Below are 20,774 nucleotides of genomic sequence, written 5' to 3' on the forward strand. Positions count from 1 at the left end.
TACATACCCAAGACACGACGCGTCCATTGAAGCAGGGCAGCTTTGCATTGTCGTCTGATATCTCCTCTTTCACAACCCTGGATGGATGAAGATGAGAGAAACAAGAAAACATCAGGAGTTCATCTCGGAGAATGGCATTTTAATGTGCAGTGCTTTGAAAAGAAGGAAAGCATCTATCATCTATCTATCTATCTATCTATCTATCTATCTATCTATCTATCTATCTATCTATATCTATCTATCTATCTATCTATCTATCTATCTATCTATCTATCTATCATCTATCTATCTATATCTATCTACAGTGGTACCTCCGGTTAAGTACTTAATTTGTTCCGGAGGTCCGTTCTTAACCTGGAGCACCACTTTAGCTAATGGGGCCTCCTGCTGCCACCATGCCGCCGGAGCCCGATTTCTGTTCTTATCCTGAAGCAAAGTTCTTAACCTGAAGCACTATTTTTGGGTTAGCGGAGTCTGTAACCTGAAGCTTATGTAACCCGAGGTACCACTGTATCTATTTCATAAAATTTATATACTGCTTGCTTGTATTTTTTTTAAACCCACAGAGTGGTTTACAACTAGAAGAAAACAATGAAACCATCAATAAAAAAACAGGTAAAAACAACAACTTAAAACGTTAAAAAAAATTAAAATCAATAAGCTGAAAGCCAGATTAACGCACGTCAACATTCTACATATCTCGACAGGCTCGCCTACACAAAAATGTTTTTAGCAGGCACTGAAAAGAGCACAGTGAAGAGGACAGCGTCTGATGTCAATGTGAAGGTGCAGCCACACTAAAGAATAAATTTCTTACAACTGTGTAACAAATATGATGCAGCACCAGTAACAGTGCCAGGTCTGTAGATCTTGCAGCAGTCAAGTGGGCGTATATGGAGCAAGGTGATCTTGCAGGCAAACTGGTCTCAAACTGTTTTAAAGATGCTGGTCATCAGCCCTAAGGGGTTAACCTCTCCCAGAATGCAATTGTCCCATTTTTAAAAATATATAAATGACATAACCCATCAAAGATACTAAAACAGCAACACACACACACACACACACATGACCAGCAGTATCAAAAGAAGTAAAAATAAAAATTGACAGTCTTCTTGGAATGCTGGCATGGAAAGGGTTAAAGAGGTCTTCCTGGGTGGGTGGGGGAGCATTACTTATGTTATTTAACAAAATATATGCCCTGCTTTAGTGTAACAAAAACCCCAAGTGGTTTACAAAAAACTATTGACGTTATGAGTAAAAAAACTGTTTAAAATGAGTAATCAAAAACATTTTAACAACAATCAGCAATTAACCAGCCCCATTTGTTAGTGATATTGCGGTCGGAAAATTCCTTCACTGGGGAGGGGGCATCATCTACATCAGGGGTCAGCAACCCATGGGGGTCGTTTAACCAGCCCACGAGCTGCCCCTGAACCGAGCTGCCCACTCAGCGAGTCCCCGCGCAATGCACTAAACCGGCACAACACGGCACAGGGACTCGCTACTGCAGCGCCAGAAATTGCAGGGGCGCGCACTCACGTGCATGTGTGATCTGACCCACAAAGGGATCTCTGCTGGAGTGAACCGGCCCAGGCGAGGTAAACCTTGCCGACCCCTGATCTATATCACCCCCAAGGTCCTTCCTACTCAAACTACTCACCGATTAGCTAATCTCTCTCTCTCTTTTAAGGAACATGGAGCTGCCAGAGTTTGAACCCAAGACCTTTTGCAGGCAAAGGAAATTCCCTCTTGAGCAACACAGTCCCCCCACACAGAGATTGGGCAGTGAGCTTTCTCTAGGCATAGAGGGAACTGGGTATGTTTAACCTGGAGATTAAAAGACTCAGAGGGGTCATTCAAGTGATCCAACTTTCTTTTTTACCTCATGTCATCCAATTTTCTTAATATTTTGTACACTCGCTGAATGAGCAAAACTAAGTTTAAATCTAAAATTTTAATTTTTCATCTCATCCCGTTTTTGAGTTATGAAGGACTTCGGAAGGTGATCGACTCTCCTTCACTGGTTGTTGTCGCTGTTGTTTTTAACAGAGATCCGGTGGCCGCTTGTCAGGGATTCTTTAGCTGTTGTTTTTTTAAAATCATTTTTTCAATACAAACAGCAACCACAAAAAGCACATACAACAAAAACCACAATAACACTAATAACACAATTTAACAATTCAGATTTGAGTACTGATACGGTGGTACCTCGCAAGATGATATTAATTCATTCTGCGAGTTTTTTCGTCTTGCGAATTTTTCGTCTTGCGAAGCACGGATTCCCATAGGAATGCATTGAAACCAAATTCCCATAGGAATGCATTGAAACTTGCAAGACGTTTTCGTCTTGCGAAGCAAGCCCATAGGGAAATTCGTCTTGCGAAGCAACTCAAAAAACGAAAAACTCTTTCGTCTTGCGAGTTTTTCGTCTTACGAGGCATTCGTCATGCGAGGTACCACTGTATACCTATATCTTTAGCTGTGATTCCTGCATTGCAGGGGGTGAGACTAGATGTCCCTTGGGGTCCCTCTCCCAGCTCTATGATTCTAGGACTGATAATTTGATCCCCTGGTTGAGTTTAATTAGTTAATGAACTTGCTTCTGGCTGCACACCTGCAATATTTCAACCCATATTAGTGTCTCTCTAGCCCACAAATTGAGAATTCATCTCCGGAGGGGGAAATGAGCTGCTTCTCCCCTCACAAAACAAACACAATTTTGTTTCCTCCTTGCTTCGCTTCAGATCTTTCCATTTTGGTCCCAAAGGGGGGACACCACCAACTGGAAACCTCATCAATCCGGTGTTGTGTGGTTTGGCTTTTTTGGCGTTGTTTGCTTCCTTTAAAAGCACCACTCCCTCCGTTTGTTTAATGATTCCCTCCGTGGTTCTCCTGCCATGTGAGGGTGGGGGGCACAAAGGAAGGAGTGAGTCTTCAAAGCATCATCAAAAAGGTACCCTTAAAAACCCACATGCGCTTGCAAAAGGCAGAAATCAGACAGAGGACTGTGTTTCTCTCCCGCTTGAGGATAAGACACCTGAAATCTACTTGCAGAGAACCTAAGTGTAACAAGGCTTTATCAGTATTGGATCCAGAATGTAGGTCCAGTCATGATTAATAACAATAATAATAAAAAAATTATTTATACCCCATCCTCCCTGGCCAGAGCTGGGCTCAGGGCAGCTAACACCAATAAAATCACAGTAAAACATAATAGGGGAAAAAGAGGGGGGGGGATTTAAAATACAGGTTAAAATGCAATTTTAAATGCATTTTAAAGTAGCCAATAAATCAAGACCATAAGGGGAGGGAAACATAAGGGTCAGACTAAGTCCAAACCAAAGGTCAGACGGAACAGCTCTGTCTTGCAGGCCCTGCGGAAAGATGTCAAGTCCCGCATGGCCCTAGTCTCTTGTGACAGAGCGTTCCACCAAGTCAGGGCCAGTACTGAAAAGGCCCTGGCCCTAGTTGAGACCAATCTAACCACCTTGCGACCTGGGCACAAGATGTGGGCACAATATTCAGATGGAGGAATGGGGGGAAACTATGGAAGAATGACATAAAATTTACAGCATGTGTGGCGATTAAAGAAAATTATACGAAAATGATGTACAGATGGTATCTAACTCCTGTCAAATTAGCAAAATGTACAAAACTAAAGAAAGCAAGTGTTGGAAATGTAAAACTTTTTTTCATATGTGGCGGGATTATAAAATTGTTAAATATTAGGAAATGATATATAATGAAATGAAGATGTTTAAAATAACCTTTGTTTTAAAAAAACCCAGAAGCACCATCAATTGGGAAACACTGGCCTGCGAGCGCTCCAATTGGAGAGCAGCCTTTACCAAAGGTGTCATGGACTTTGAAGACGCTCAAACTCAGGATGAAAGGGAGGAACATGCTAAGAAGAAGGGACGTTTGGCAAACTCTCACCTTGATCAACTCCTGCCCGGAAACCTATGTCCCCACTGTAGAAGGACATGTGGGTCCAGAATTGGCCTCCACAGTCACTTAAGGATTCACTGTTAAGACTGTGTTCACAGAAGACAATCTTACTCGGCTACAAATGTTCGCCAAAGAAGATGATGACGACGGATATGCTCTGCTTCCATGAACAGAGAGGCATTATGATTCTGAATACTAGCTGCATGGAACCACAGAAGGGGAGAATGTTGTTCTGCTTAGGTCCTGCAGGTTGTGCTTCGGTCCTGAGCTGGGATCTTCCACAGCCACTACCGGCCAGAGCAGACAATACAGTGGTACCTCCGGTTGCGAATGGGATCCGTTCTGGAGGCCCGTTCGCAACATGAAAAGAGCACAACCCGCAGCAGCGTGTCTACGCACACACGGGTTGTGATTCACCACTTCTGTGCATGCGCAAGACATCATTTTGCACCTCTGTGAATGCGGCGAAACCCGAAAGTAACCCTTTCCGGTACTTCCGGGTCGCCGCGGGACGTAACCTGAAAGAACGTAACGTGAAGCTGACATAACATGAGGTATGACTGTACTGGGTTCGCACTGCAAGGCCGTGTCGGTTGTTTATTTGTCCCACCAGCGCACACGCAGAATATATATTAGGTGAATTAACAAAACCATATTAGAAGTTCACACATGCTTCGGGTGGTTAGTTATTAAAACACTGAGTTCGATAGCTCCGCTCTCAATGCTCCACATTTTTTTTATTGCATCACACATTCCTGGCAGCAATTTAATCAGCAGAACAAGTTAAAGAGAGTTTGCTCCCCCTCTGTTTTTATTTTTTCGAAGCCTTTTAAGAGTCGCCTTGGGGGGAAACAAATCAGGTTAAGATGGGGTGGGGTGGGGAAAAGATTGAGCAGCGAATTAGTACAGCATCATCGTCATCTCTTTCAACAGTACTTATCTCCTTTCTTACAGGTGGGCCGTGGCAAGTAGCAAATTTGGACAGGCTAATTGCCACTCGCCTGTGGAGAGTGAAGGTTTCTGCCAGGCAACCAAGCAAACAAGAGAGTCAATTTTCAACAGTTAGGCGCTGAACCTGATTTGACTACACTTCTCTTTATCCAGAGCAGGCATCGACAAGATGCTCATCACACTGAACGTGACATGCAGCCCTCTGGCAAGTGTGATGTGACGTCAGCTTTCCATCCAACTTTGAATCCGCAGAGGTGGGCAGAGCTTGTCCAGGCAATGGCGCAGTGACCCCCCCCCCAGCACCCACACCAAATACCCAACTCCAAAGCTTGATGGCTGCGTGGGCAAGAGGTCTATGTATGTGTAGGGTGTGTGTGTGTGTGTGAATGCACATCCATACACACAATCTCCTGGTTTTGTTTGATGCTACTGTACATTCTGCAGCATGTCACTGATGCAGTAATAGTGTGTTAGTGGTAGATTTGTCCTGGAAATGTAATTCTACTTTATTAGTTGTTCTGCAATGCCTCCCTAGTGTTCGCAGATTATTGCCATCAATATTGCCACTCTGGTGCTATAGTACAGTGGTACCTCGGGTTACATACGCTTCAGGTTACATATGCTTCAGGTTACAGACTCTGCTAACCCAGAAATATTACCTTGGGTTAAGAACTTGGCTTCAGGATGAGAACAGAAATTATGCTCCGGCGGTGCAGCGGCAGCAGGAGGCCCCATTAGCTAAAGTGGTGCTTCAGGTTAAGAACAGTTTCAGGTTAAGAACGGACCTCCGGAATGAATTACCGTATTTTTCGCACCATAGGACGCACCGGACAATAGGACGCACCTTGTTTTAGAGGGGGGAGAACAAGGGAAAAAAATTCTTCTGCTCTCTGCCCAGCGCACCTTCAGCGAAGCGGCAGGAGGCGCTGCGCAGAGAGTGGGAGAATTTTCCCCCTTTTGTTTTCCCGCTCTAAAACAAGGTGCCGTTTAAGGTGCGTTCAGGCGGCTACCTTGGAAGCCTGGAGAGCGAGAGGGGTCGGTGCGCACCGACCCCTCTCGCTCTCCAGGCTTCAGGTTCCTTTCGACCTGCTCTTTGGGGCTGGCGGGGGAAGCCCACCACCAGCCCCAAAGAGCAGGTCAGGGAGCAGCGGCCATAGGCGCGCGTCACCTCTCCAGCCGGGAGAGGGTCGCGGGGGGCTGCTGTAGCCCCGTGCGTGCTCCCCCGGCTGGAGAGATGACGCGCGCCTATGGAGGCTCCTGCCATAGGCGCGCGTCACCTCTCCAGCCGGGAGAGGGTCGCGCGCCTATGGCAGGAGCCTCCATAGGCGCGCGTCACCTCTCCAGCCGGGAGAGCACGCGCGGGGCTAAAGCAGCCCCCCGCGACCCTCTCCCGGCTGGAGAGGTGACGCGCGCCTATGGCAGGAGCCTCCATAGGCGCGCGTCATCTCTCCAGCCGGGAGAGCACGCAGGGGGCTAAAGCAGCCCCCCGCAACCGTCTCCCGGCTGGAGACGCGGGGCTGGGGCGGGGTGAAGCCCGAGCTTCCCCCTCCCCCAGAACGGGACCCAGAGCCATGCCGAAGCTGCGCGCAGCTTTGGCATCGCTCTGGGAGCTTGCGGGGCTGAGGGAGGAGGAAGCCCTCCGCCAGCCTCCAAACCATGTCGGGAGACAGCGGGAGGGCGCGCTGCGCCTCTCCCGCTGTCTCCAGAGTTTGCGGGGCTGGCGACGGGGAGGAGCAGGCTTCTTCCCCCCCCCGCCAGCCTTCTAGCCAAGTCGGGAGACAGCGGGACGGGCGCGCTACGCCTCTCCCGCTGTCCCCCGAGTTTGCGGGGCTGGCGACAGGGAGGAGCAGGCTTCTCCCCCCGCCACCCTTCTAACCAAGTCGGGGGACAGCGGGATGGTGGCGTTCCGCCTCCCCGCTGTCCCCCGAGCTTGTGGGGCTGGCGGTGGGGCTCTCCTGAAGCCTGGAGAGTGAGAGGGGTCGGTGCGCACCGACCCCTCTCGCTCTCCAGCTTCAGCAAAGCCTGCATTCGCACCATAGGACGCACACACATTTCCCCTTCATTCTTGGAGGGCAAAAAGTGCGTCCTATGGTGCGAAAAATACGGTAAGTACTTAACCTGAGGTACCACTGTGAAAGCAGGACAACCTCCCTCCCTCCCACTCCCCGGTAATATTATTGATGGCATATAAAAAGTTACAGGATTTCAGCAAGAAGCTTTAGGACATGCACCCATTGGAAAAGAAACAATATGTTCGCCTCAAAGCATTTGCAGTACTGAAAGTGGGATCATGTATAACAACCCCAACAGCATCATGAGGACAAATCACCATGAATGCACAACCAAGTGTGCATCTGGAGGGGCTCTCTATGTATACACACACCATCTTTTAACATATAAATTCTGCCAAGCGCTTGTAAGAAAAGGGGGAGGGGGTCCGAAGAGAGCGGAATATCCTCACATCAAATGCTCTGGCACATCATAAATAAAAGATCTGCCGCAACCATTCTTTCAAGCTCTTCAAGTTACAACTGGCGTTATTGATCTTGCGCTGGCACATTCCATGCTCAGGAAGGGCAATCTTGAGTGTGGCCAACAAGACAGGAACTGGTACCACAAAAACCCCACGGTGTCCACTCCTGCTCCTCCACTGAGCTAAACAGTTACCATGGAAAAGCAGTTCTTCCTTAACCAAACTGAACATGCACATAACGCTCGAGTGTTCAAAGCCCTTCACAGGCATTATCTAACGTTAATCCTGATATGTCCTAAGAACATTAAGAAGAGCTTGGCTGCTAGATTAGGCCACCTAGAGGCCCACATAGTCTAGCATCCTGTTCTCACAGTGGCCCAAAGAGTTACCCCAGAGCAACAGCTACTCTCCTCACTTGCAATTCCCAGTATTCCTGCCTCCGGCCAGTGGATAAACCTTCTCAAATCAAATAAATAAATAAATAAATAAACAGACACCCTGCAGATTTTAACATCTCATGTTTGCACTGTGAAACTGAAACTCCTTAGGCTGGCTTAGATGGAGCGCATGCATGCACACACATGCACACTTATGGGGCTCTGCAGTATCGCATACTATCATGTCCCATCTTTCCATTAGCAGGCTTAGAATGCTTGACCAAAAAACCCCCCAATTAAACTAAATATTCATTTTATTCCCTCTAATTTTTCCCGAAGGTACCAATTTTTGCATAGCAAATTCATCCTAATGCATTTGTTTATGTTATTTCCGTTAATATGTGCATTTTCATGCACACTTTACCCGAGTACATGCATTTTTGTACACATGGCTCGGCCGGCGAATCACACAGCAGAAATTCAGAGAACCATGAGTTTCGAAAGATGTCTGCAGTTGGGTTCCCATTTTGTTTCGGGAAGTGAAAATTAGGCAAGTTCGTCATCTCTCTCTCTCTCTTTCACACACACACACACACACACACACACACACACACAAACACTTTAACCTCACAGCAACCTTGCAAGGCGGGTTATATTGAAAACAAGCAACTGGCCCAAGGTCATCCAGCCAACCTCACAGGACCAATGAATCCTGGTCTCCCAGGCCTGCTTAACTCCAACACTCTCAGCCCATTTCTCTCTCTCGTTTCCAAGAGCAGAAAACAAAACTACTCTGGGCAGGAGGTTCTTTCAACTGCTAGGGGGCTGCGAACACCACAGCCCCCCCCCAACAAGCCCCCCTAGAACAGCTGGCTTGGCTTTCCTTCTCTCCGGGGAGCAATTATGCACAAGCTGTTGGAACATCCAACTCTTAAAATAGCAAGGTTGTTTTGTTTTATTTCCCTCTGGAGGACGAGGGTTGGGCAGAAATTCCAGACAAGAGGAGGAGCTGGTTCAAAACATAAGCTGATATTTGGTCGGGACCTTTGGCACGGGAAAAAGCTAGCGCCAGTTTAAGCTGGGTGGGTGTGGCTTGCGCCGGCTTCCTCTCCCCCCCCCCCTCCATACACAGAATCGTGGTGTTGGAAAGAAACCTTGCAGGAACATAGGAAATTGCCTAATATATTCATCCAACTCTGCAATGACCGGCAGCGGCATTCCAGGGCTTCGAGCAGAGATAGTGGGATTTGACCTTCTGCATGAAAAACAAATGCATTATATATTGTAATGTTTGATGTATAAATTTGGTACTATTGAATATGAAAAGTATTTTTTTTCTTTTATCTCTTTTCTTTTCTAGTCTGTATGTTGGAAAATATGTATACAAATGTGTTTACAGTGTAATGTATTGATTTCTATTTCTTTTTTCTTTTTATTTTCTTGTAATATTTAATAAAAACTAAAAAGGGAGGGGGGAGAAAAGAAAAGAAAATGCTCGGCCACTGAGTTACAGTCCTTCCCTCTTGCAGGTTCATCTAGTCTAACCCATTACTCAGTGCCAGAGTCTTGCAACTGCAACAGCCCTGAGTGATGGCTACCCAGTTTCTGCTTAGATACCTCTTGCGAAGGAGCCTGTTCTTCTGGCCATGGTTTGCACAGAATGCTAAAACAAACCATGGCGTAGCACGAACACATGAGCTCCAGGATAGATGACTCTGGCTTTCCTCCTACCTGGTCCGTTCTGCTGCTCCACACTGAGCCAGGCCCTAGCATGTTGCTCCCAGTTTAGCTTTCTCTCTCAACTAACCATGAGCCGTAACTAAGATTTGTTCTATGGTCTGTTAGTTTACAGTTTGCCTGGGAGAGCTATTGCATTGCGACTCAATGCCAGACTTCACAGGGAAAGTGTCATGGCTAATGGAGAGCTCCACCTGCTCTGGCAGAGGTTGGGAGCAGACTGGGGTATCTTATACCTCCTCCAGGCTCCACCCCTTTGAAAGAACTTCGGAGCCTTAAAGGGCCAGTCCTCTGGGCTGAAGAGGAACGCTCCTCCAGCTTCCCGTAGCTTCCCTTTTGGTTCGCTGCGGACACTGGCAGACTGATTTCTTTCAGAATGCCAGAACTCACATTCCCTGGGCCCGCTATTCCTGCGCCTGGCCTATGACAGCGCTCAAATATATGAAACCCACCCCTAGATCTGAAAAGAGAATTTGCGACACTAGGAACACTAAGTTATAACTGCCTGTGCCCTATGGAAGCTGGTGCCCATTGGGACTGACAGGGCAGAAAATGGGAAGTATTGAAGTACAGTGGTACCTCGGGTTACATACATTTCAGGTTACAGACTCCGTTAACCCAGAAATAGTACCTTGGGTTAAGAACTTTGCTTCAGGATGAGAACAGAAATCGTGCTCTGGTGGCACGGCAGCTGCAGCAGGAGGCCCCATTAGCTAAAGTGGTGCTTCAGGTTAAGAAAAGTTTCAGGTTAAGAATGGACCTCCGGAATGAATTAAGTACTTAACCCGAGGTACCACTGTATTTGGTTCCATTTACCTGTTGAAGCCCTTAGTATGCAGAGTAAGGGAGCAGGAATGCAACCCCTGCATAAGTGGGGTGATACCTGATTGATTTGGATCTTGTCAGAAAAAGTCCTCCTAGATTTGCCATTTCCAACACACACACCATGGACTGGCACGCTCATATGTTTTGCAATAGTGGCCTGCAAGGAGTTAACTCCTGTATGACGAAAGGCTGCAGTATCTGGGACTTTTCCGTTTAGGGGAAAGGTGAACAAGAGGTGACATCACAGAAGTTTATAATATTATGCCGGGCTTTAAAAAAGTGGGTAGAGAAAAGTTTTTCTCCCTCTCTCCTAACACTAGAACTCAGGGGCATTCAATGCAGCTGAATAATAATAATTATTATTATTTATATTTATATTTATACCCCGCCCTCCCCAGCCAAGGCCAGGCTCAGGGCGGCTAACAAGCAATAATAAAAACAAGTTGAATGAATACAACTTAAAAACAAGATTAAAATGCAACAATTAAAATATTGAAACTTTAAAATGTAGCCTCATCACAGGAGGAGAAAGGAAAAAGAAAGAGGGGGAGGGAATCAAATTAGCTCCAAGCCAAAGGCCAGGTGGAACAACTCTGTCTTACAGGCCCTGCGGAAAGAAATCAGATCCTGCAGGGCCCTGGTCTCATGAGGCAGAGAGTTCCACCAGGCCAGAGCCAGTGTTGAAAAGGCCCTGGCTCTGGTTGAGGCTAATCTGACATCCTTAGGGCCCGGGACCTCTAGGGTGTTGCTATATATGGACTTTAAGGTCTTTCGTGGGGCATATCGGGAGAGGCGGTCCCATAGGTAGATTGTTAGAAGAATGTTAGGTAGAATATTGGGAGATTTGGGGCAGAACAGGAGAAAGGGCACCCCATGTGTGCAGGTCCTGGAAGGAATCATTTGAGTTGGAAGGGACCCTGAGTATCATCTAGTCCAACCCCCCTGCAATGAAGGAAGATGCAGCTGTCCCATACAGGGATTGAACCCACAACCTTGGTGTTATCAGCACTGCACTCTAACCAACTGAGCTATCCAGACAAAGAAGAGGCAGGCGGCGGGGTGGGGTGGGGGAGGAGCACTCTCAAAATACACTTTTTCCATTTGAAAACCACAACCCATCAAGCTGCCCTCCACAAGAGAACGACTCCCAGGCCTCTCGGCTGCAGCACCAAGTGCGGAAAGGCAAGAAATGTAGGCCACCTCAAGTCTGCTTTGTGGGAGTGGGGAAAGGAAGAGCACAAAATCCTCAAGAATTTTCACATTAATGTCACATTAATACTGAAAGCAATCAAGTGCACCACAAATAATAGTAAATTATCCTTTGTGGCAACTTATTGGACCAAGATGGATGAGCATTCTACATGTCTTGATAGGCTTGCTTAGACAAATATGTTTTAAACAGGTTTCCGAAAAGAGTACAGCGAAAGCAGCTGCCTGGTGTCAATGGGCAGGGAGTTCCAAAGGGTACGTGCTGGCATGCTAGGAGTTTGATTTCTTACAAGTGCAGGATGCTTTATGTGGCACCTGTAACAGTGCCAGTTCCACAGATCAAAGCAGTCTCATGCGGGCACATATGGAGTAAGGCAATCCCAGCTGTCAACTGGTCCAAAGCTGTTAAGGGCTTTACATACTAACAGCAACACCTTGAACTTCCATTGGCAACAAATCGGCAGCCGGTTAAGATCTATGAGCAGAGGTGTTATAAGCTAAGGAGATCTCCCTCTTGTCACCAACCGTACTGCAGAATACTGCACTAGCTGCAATCAGATGTCAAACAAATAAACAACTATCTGACTTTTAGAAGACACCTGAAGGCAGCCCTGTTTAGGGAAGTTTTTAACGTTGGATGAATTATCGTATTTTAATATTTTGTTAGGGACACGGGTGGCGCTGCGGTGTAAACCACAGAGCCTAGGGCTTGCCGATCAGAAGGTCGGCGGTTCGAATCCCTGCGACGGGGTGAGCTCCCGTTGCTCGGTCCCTGCTCCTGCCAACCTAGCAGTTCGAAAGCACGTCAAAGTGCAAGTAGATAAATAGGTATCACTCCGGCGGGAAGGTAAACGGCGTTTCCATGTGCTGCTCTGGTTTTGCCAGAAGCGTCTTAGTCATGCTGGTCACATGACCTGGAAGCTGTACGCCGGCTCCCTCGGCCAATAAAGCGAGATGAGCACCGCAACCACAGAGTCGGCCATGACTGGACCTAATGGTCAGGGGTCGGGTCCCCTTTACCTTTACCCTTAATATTTTCTTGGAAACTGCCCAGAGTGGCTGGGGAAACCCAGCCAGATGGGTGGGGTATAAATAAATTATTATTATTATTATTATTATTATTATTATTATTATTATTATTACTGGATCAAACACAAGGGAAGTCCCTCCTAGAAGTTACCAATGCCTGAATGACAGCGATCATGACTGGCACAGCTGGAAAAGGGTGCTTCTAGCCACTGAGGCTACTTGGACGTCCAAGTGATAGAGCTGGATCCAGAAGCATCGCTGGATTGCGCACCTGCTCCTTCAAGGAGAGCAACAAGCAACTGACTGATTTCTCAGACACACGGAGACGGAGTTTACTATAAGCACTTAGGATTGTCCTGAGAGGTGAGACAGGTGAGGAAGATACTGGTCTTGCTGCTGCCTCATCTGCAGCTGCGGCCCCACCTTCTTTTTTCTGAGAAGAAGCCATGAGTCACAGAGCAAGAGGTTCTGCCTGCAGCTCGCGCTGTCAGGGGCTGGGTGCCAAAGAAAGAAATAAAAATGAGGCTCTGGAACCAAGTGGCGCACTGCACGTTGGCAAGAGCGAGGGAGAAAGTGCTCAGTGACACATCGCCTTGCCTTGTGCGCATGTCCACACGGGGGCCAACCCAAACAAAGCTTGCTGAGTCAGTGGCAGGAGCTGGCACCAGTTGAAAACCATTCTGGTGTACGGTGAAAGCACAGCCTCACTGCAATGCCCCTGCTGTTTTATCCCATATTTGGCTCCTAATCGCCATCTGCAGTTTGGTGAAAATTCAGGAGTGAGAGCTGAAGGGCTCTCACCAACAGACCATCCACACCGTATATTTAAAACACGTTTAATGTATGGAGCTTCCACCAAATATCCTGGGAACTATAGTTCTCCCCCAAAGAGCTACAATTCCCAGAACCCTTAACATGCTACGGTTCCTAGGTTTGCAGAGGTGGGGAATCCATGTACAGTGGTACCTCAGGTTACAGACGCTTCAGGTTATAGATGCTTCAGGTTATAGACGCTTCAGGTTACAGACTCTGCTAAGCCAGAAATAGTACCTTAGGTTAAGAACTTTGTTTCAGGATGAGAACAGCAATCGCGCAGCGGCAACGGGAGGCCCCATTAGCTAAAGTGGTACCTCAGGTTAAGAACAGTTTCAGGTTAAGAGCGGACCTCCAGAACAAATTAAGTCCTTAACCCGAGGCACCACTGTACTTTAAATATGCTTAAAATGTGTGATATGGCTATTAGCCACAATAGCTATGCTCTGCTTCCATGATTGGAGACAGCAACACTTCTGAATGCCAGTTTCCAGAAAATGCAGGAGAGGAGAGGGCTCTTGTGGTCGGATGCTGCTTGCAGGCTTCCCAAGGGCATCTTGTCAGCCACTGTGAGAACAAGACACTGGCCTGATCCAGCATTGCTCTTCTTATGTGGATGTGACCTGAAGTCTTACAATGGTCTTATAAGGTAAAGGTAAAGGACTCCTGACAGTTAAGTCCAGTCGCAAACAACTCTGGGGTTGCAATGCTCATCTTGCTTTACTGGCCGAGGAAGCCGAAGTTTGTACACAGACAGCTTCCGGGTCATGTGGCCAGCATGACTAAGCCGCTTCTGGCGAACCAGAGCAGTGCATGGAAACGCCGTTTACCTTCCCACTGGAGCGGTACCTATTTATCTACTTGCACTTTGACATGCTTTCGAACTGCTAGGTTGGCAGAAGCTGGGTCTGAGCAACGGGAGCTCACCCCGTCGCGGGGATTCAAACCGCCGACCTTCCGATCGGCAAGCCCTAGGCTCAGTGGTTTAGACCACAGCGCCACCTACCAAAGCCAGCAGCGGGAGGCAACTGAATCTGCCAAAGCATGGCTAAACAGTGGGCTTTGGTACACAGTGGCATATTATCGTAAAAACAAAACAAAACGTGCTGCTATTATGGCACAGGAAGATTTATATTTTTATTCCGTCGCCTTGCTTTCCTAAGCCGGTCTGGCCCTAAAACAATTTAAAACGCTAATCCAGCGTCCTGTACAGTTTCCGCTGGCCATGTTCCCGCCCTCTTTAATGAATTGCCCAACTTGTTAATTGCCCTGAGAACACAGTGCCGTAACAGTTTTTTAAAAAATAAATAAATAAAGGACGAACCACGCAGCCAGTCCTTTGCATTCAGCGGAGCCCTAAAGGTACTAGGTGGGGCACTTAACAGCCAGCTGGCAACAGGCTTCTGGCTCACTCGCCTCGTTCTACTGGGCTGTTTGGTTTGAGCCTCTGCTTCGAGAAGGAGTCGTTTAAGGTGTCCCCTGGTAGCTGCCTAATGCAAAACCGACGAAGGCAGCACCTGAGAGCTCCCCGAGTTCCTTGCGGCAGGGAAGGCCGTGCCCTCATTAAAACAGCGCTGCCATCTGTGTGCACTCCTGGCACACCCCAAACATACATTCCAGGCCCCAGATTTTCCGATAAACAAGGCAAGCTCCTCAGCTCGGAGCTGCAGAAGCTCTCTCATCCCTCGATTAACATTTGCGACTTTCAAGGAAGTTCGATACAGATTTTGGCAGTGGATGAACCTGTCTGCTTCAGCTTCTAATTTTTGCCTCATTTAACATTTTGGTGCACATTTTCCCTGCCAGCACTTTGACCTCATATGCTATCGTATTTTGTATGCTATCCCCAGAGCTCCCTGTGAAGATGAATGAATTGTTGGACTGCTCTGGAAGCTGTAGCTCTGCGAGGGGAATGGGGGTCTCCTAACAAACTCTCAGCACCCTCAGCAAACTATACTTCCCAGGATTCTTTGGGGGAACCCATGACTGCTCCATGTGGTATCGCGCTGCTTTAAAAGTACAGTGCAGATAGGCCCTCTTTCAGCCTCTTGGAATGCTACATGTTCAAGGCTTTCTGGGTTTTAAAAAAACAAACATCCCTGCTTTGTTTACACAGCCATCACCAGAATTTTATTTGCCTTGTGCTCACTTGAAAGCCAAATCGGCCTTCCCAAGTTCAAGAGCGCACAGGCTGGCCGATTCCCAGTGCATGCCAAGGCTTGCTAAAGAGGCAGCATCAGTTTGCTGGCAGCCTGGAGAAGACGCAGATTGGTTTTTCAACCAAAGGGCTGCATTCCCTTCTGGGATGTCTTCCGGGGGCCACATGGCATGGTGAGCAGGGCCAGAGGAAAAAGTGGGCAGAGCAAGGAAAGCAAATTTCACCTTTGTGCAGAAGGCCACTTTCTACACCCACTCACATACCCCTCTCTATCCTCTATCCAGGCAAGGAAGATGCATGATCAGAATTAAAGGAAGCATTCCAGTGGGAGCGTGGGGGGAGAACACTCAATGAAGGTGTGACTTGCAGAGTCTCCAGTACCAGAACATCCAGCCCTCTGGTCTGACTGGGAATGGCCACTTCAGGGAGTGTGAAGCCATTCCTACAAAGTTTGTGATCTTTTGAGGTTGGCTCAGTAACCTGGAGGGACGTGGGTGGCGCTGTGGGTTAAACCACAGAGCCTAGGACTTGCCAATCAGAAGTTTGGCGGTTCGAATCCCCGCAACAGGGTGAGCTCCCGTTGTTCGGTCCCTGCTCCTGCCAACCTATCAGTTTGAAAGCATGTCAAAGTGCAAGTAGATAAATAGGTACCACTCCAGCGGGAAGATAAACTGCATTTCTGTGCACTGCTCTCATTCGCCAGAAGTGGCTTAGTCATGCTGCCCACATGACCCGAAAGCTGTATGCCAGCTCCCTCGGCCAATAAAGCGAAATGAGCGCCGCAACCCCAGAGTCGGCCACGAGGTCAGAGGTCCCTTTACCTTTACCAGTCGCCTAGAGTCACAGACTAGGGATAAGACATCAGAAGTGACAAGGATAGCTAACCAGTCAGCAACCTCGTGCTTGGCCTGTGCTGACCAGGGAGAGACAAACCTGTTGATTCCCCTAGTTAATGCTAGGGGGAGTTAATTAATGCTTCTCCCCTAGTTAATGCTTCTCCAGCCCTGCTTCCAATCGGCCTCAAGGATGCACGACTTCCCAACGAATCAGAGCAGCCTCATTACAGACTTCATCCAGGGAACTGCAAAGCTGGCAAGGGGTCAGGACAGGAGGACTGAAGGCTGAGTGCTCCTGATGCAGAGAGGAAGAGAAGGGGAAACCAGAGCTGCTTCCATCCAGAGCGATGTGCCTCATTTGGGGTGGCAGCGACTGACTCAAGGCTGTCAAAACCAATTGCATCCTAAAAGCAGTCACTGCGAGTCGCTTTCCATCAGCCTGCCAAGCCTGGCAAAATCAATTATGTCACATGCTCGTCAGCTTCACCAATCCCGGGTCTGCCGATCAGTTGCGGGCACAAAAGACACTCTCCTTTATCCGATTGAGATCTTTGTTCCCACATTCTTCAGTCACTTTTGCCCCTCTTTATATTTAAAAACAACAACCCACTACATGTTCCTTAAGATGGTGGGGGAAACTGTGGCACTCTAAATGTCTCCCCCACCCCACCCCGTCTTCAACACCTCTGAAATTCTTCGTACACCGAAAATAAATTCATGACTCATTAAAACGTGTCAAGACCCAACCGGATGGAAAGGAACTTTCTGGGACACACACACAACAGGAAGAACTTAAACCACAGTGTCACAGGCTCAGAATGCAGTTTGTGTGACCCCACTCCCATCTGATTCCTGTTGCCCCTGCCCCACACTTCCTCATGCGACGCACATTGAACAGGGTTTCAACAGCGCAAATGACACAATGGAGCCTTCTCCAGCCAGCTGAGATAAGAGCACCGGAGCTTACTGGCAGACAATGTGTTATGCGCCTGCATCTTACAACACCTGGGCCACCCCCACAATTACTGCAGGGCGAAAGGAGCGTTGAGACAAAGAGGAACCAATTAACCACGGTACACAGGGAATGCATTCCGTGCGACACTCCCATCGCCCTACATATGCCCCGAAGAGGAGGACGCGGGAGCCTGGGGCCCAGTTCCAATGTCACTCGGATGCAGTGAACACAGAGGATAATGTTATCAATGGCCAGTGTGGTGTAGTGGTTAGAGTGCGGGACTAGGACCTGAGAAGCTGGGGTTCAAATCCCCACTCAGCCATGAAGCTAACTGGGGCAACCTTCTCAGCCCGACCCATTTCACAGGGTTGTTGCAGGGGTCAAACGAGGAGAACCACGCACACCACTAAACAATAAATAAACAAACAGCTCAATCGCTATGTTCTCCCTCCACCACTGGATTAAGGAAACCTAGTAATCTCAAGTGGGAAGACTGCACCTACACTCAGGTCCTGCTTGCAGGCTTTCCATATTGGCCTGCGAAGTAAATCATTAATTTAGTTCCAAATACTGCCTTCCCATCCATGGGGACCATGAAGAGAGCACACTATAAAAATCAATCACATAAGATGCACAAAATATTATTCACAAGCAGCGTGTATTTTAAGTATTGTGAGAAGGGCTCTGACAGCGCTAACCTATGTACATTTCCTTAGAAGTAAGCTCTGCTGAGTACAGTGAGACTTACTCCTAGGTAAGCATGTGTATGATTGAGCCATCAATCACTTAACCCTAACAACATACCTGCAAGGTGGGCCACTATTACTATCCTCCTTCTATTGCAGGAAGTGAAGATAGCAGCACCTTCAGTCACTTGGTGGGTTCACAACAGTTCACTCCCTTATTTATCTGGTGGCATTACAGTCTGTTCCCCCCCCCCCAATAATTATTTTCAATGTTTTTCCTCTTTGTTAATTCCCTCTGGTTAGTTGTGGCCCTCTGGTTAGTTGTGGCCAGCAAGCAGCAATTTGCTCAAAAGCCAGCAAGGCTACTAAGAAATTCAGTGCAGCTTCCTCCCAGGTAAGTGAGGATAAGGTGGCAGCCTAAAGCTGATTATTTTCATAATGCTGGGAGTGGGGACTTTTTGGCCCTCCAGATATTGCTGAATTACCGTATTTTTTGCTCTATAAGACTCACTTTTTCCCTCCTAAAAAGTAAGGGGAAATGTGTGTGCGTCTTATGGAGTGAATGCAGGCTGCGCAGCTATCTCAGAAGCCAGATCAGCAAGAGGGATTGCTGTTTTCACTGTGCAGCGATCCCTCTTGCTGTTCTGGCTTCTGAGATTCAGAATATTTTTTTTCTTGTTTTCCTCCTCCAAAAACTAGGTGCGTCTTGTGGTTTGGTGCGTCTTATAGAGCGAAAAATACGGTACTATCCAACCTCAGGCCATCGACCATGCTTGCTGGGGCTGATGGGAGTTGTAGTTCAGCAACATCTGGAGGCTTCCCACCCCGGATGCGATGCGTTGTGTCACACTCATTTGTATCATCTGTACTTCATGGGGTGGTTCCTGCATTTCATCATCATCATGGGAGGAGACCCATTGGAATTAATGAACCTTAATTAGCCACGTCTATGAACTTCTCTGAGTAGAACAAGCAATGGATACAATCCCATTATTATTATTATTATTATTATTATTATTATTATTATTATTATTGACGCGGGTGGTGCTGTGGGTTAAACCACAGAGCCTAGGACTTGCCAATCAGAAGGTCAGCGGTTCGAATCCCCGCGACGGGGTGAGCTCCCGTTGCTCGGTCCCTGCTCCTGCCAAACTAGCAGTTCGAAAACACGTCAAAGTGCAAGTAGATAAATAGGAACCGCTCCGGTGGGAAGGTAAACGGTGTTTCCATGTGCTGCTCTGGTTCGCCAGAAGTGGCTTAGCCATGCTGGCCAAATGACCCGGAAGCTGTACGCCGGCTCCCTCGGCCAATAAAGCGAGATGAGCACCGCAACCCCAGAGTTGGCCATGACTGGACCTAATGGTCAGGGGTCCCTTTACCTTTACGAACTTCTCTCAGTAGAACGAGCAACGGATACAATCCTATTATTATTATTATTAGGCTTAAAAGTGGGGTCTGCAACAAAATGTTGCTGTACAGAGAGTTCCTGTTCAGGATGCTAGGAAGCTGCCCACGCGCTTTTGCAGCATACTTCATCCCACTCCCGTCTCCCGTGGCTTTACCTTACACAACCACCCACTTCAACAGTCGGCCAGCACCCTAGGGCCTCTGAGCATGTGACCAAAGGCAAGGACGTAGGCCTTCCATGAACATTTCACTTCTGTATTTGCTCACCAGCTTGTCGCCTCCAATTAATTGTTAAGGGGCAGACACGCGTGGATGTGCCCGCACTTGAGAACAGAACAGCCTTGTGCAACGAAAATATGCTTGAGACAGACAGAGCTGAGCAAAGGCCACGCCGCTGTCCCTCCCCAACCCCTGCCAACACAGAGCCAATATTCATTAGCATACAAGCCGCTATTGACATCTTAGTGGGAACCACGCCAAACCTCCTTTTGTGTGCCCGCTCGCCCAATGCAATTCCTCCAATAATGACCTCGACTCAGGATTATCCATTGAGGAGCCCACTGAATCATCCAGATCTGGACTCCAAGAGAAACATCTGATTTCCCAGGTCCTGAAGAGAGGGGCAGAATCCAGGGTGGTCAAGTCTGCGTTCCTCTTTTAATAAGACCTCAAATGCAACATGGTGGCCACATACACCGAGATAAGCTATTCATGTGAATATACGGTAAGTCAATATCTGAGTTGACAAGAGGGCACAGATTCTCACACAAAACTCTTAACATTCATATCTCTCTATATCAGGCTTCCTCAACCTTGGCCCTCCAGATGTTTTGAGACTACAATTCCCATCATCCCTGACCACTGGTCCTGCTAGATAGGGATCATGGGAGTTGTAGGCCAAAAAACATCTTGAGGTCTGAGATTGAGGAAGCCTGCTCTATATAAACCTGCCCATGTGCTAAGATCCTCAGGTGAGCACCTTCTCTCGGTCCCACCAACACCAGAAGCATGGTTGGTGGTGACACAAGACAGAACCTTTTCTGTGGCTGCTCCCTGTGGAATTCCCTCTCAAGAAAGGCAAGATTGGCTTCCTCTTTGCTTTCCTTTTGCATGCAGGTTAAGTCCTTCCTATTCAGACAGGTTTTCTCGCTGAGCATCTTGCTTTTCCTGTTGTGAGCTACACATCCCCACATGGAAAACTCCACCCCCAGATACAAGACAAGGGGAGGGGGAGTTCCTCTCACACCTAAGAGAGGAGCTTTGAATTCTTTTTCATACTTAAAGAGGCAGGATGAAATAAAATTGTTCTCTCTCCAAAGAGCCTTTATCCATAGCTGCGGAAGAGGGGAGGAGGCAAGGTTTTTTAAAAA

General features: G+C 47.8%; 1 protein-coding gene across 3 annotated transcripts in view; it reads right to left on the reverse strand.

Moving 5' to 3' along the window:
• DVL1 (dishevelled segment polarity protein 1) overlaps positions 1-20,774 on the reverse strand; it is a 95,412-nt gene that overhangs the window by 58,373 nt on the left and 16,265 nt on the right. For all 3 annotated transcript variants that reach the window (XM_081923607.1, XM_081923609.1, XM_081923608.1), the window contains exon 2: positions 8-77. In XM_081923607.1, the coding sequence (XP_081779733.1) occupies positions 8-77 (70 nt within the window). The remainder of the gene's footprint in view (positions 1-7; positions 78-20,774) is intronic.

The sequence above is a fragment of the Podarcis melisellensis genome (genome assembly GCF_964234715.1).
Source record: "Podarcis melisellensis genome assembly, chromosome: 8".
Taxonomy (NCBI): Eukaryota; Metazoa; Chordata; class Lepidosauria; order Squamata; family Lacertidae; genus Podarcis; species Podarcis melisellensis.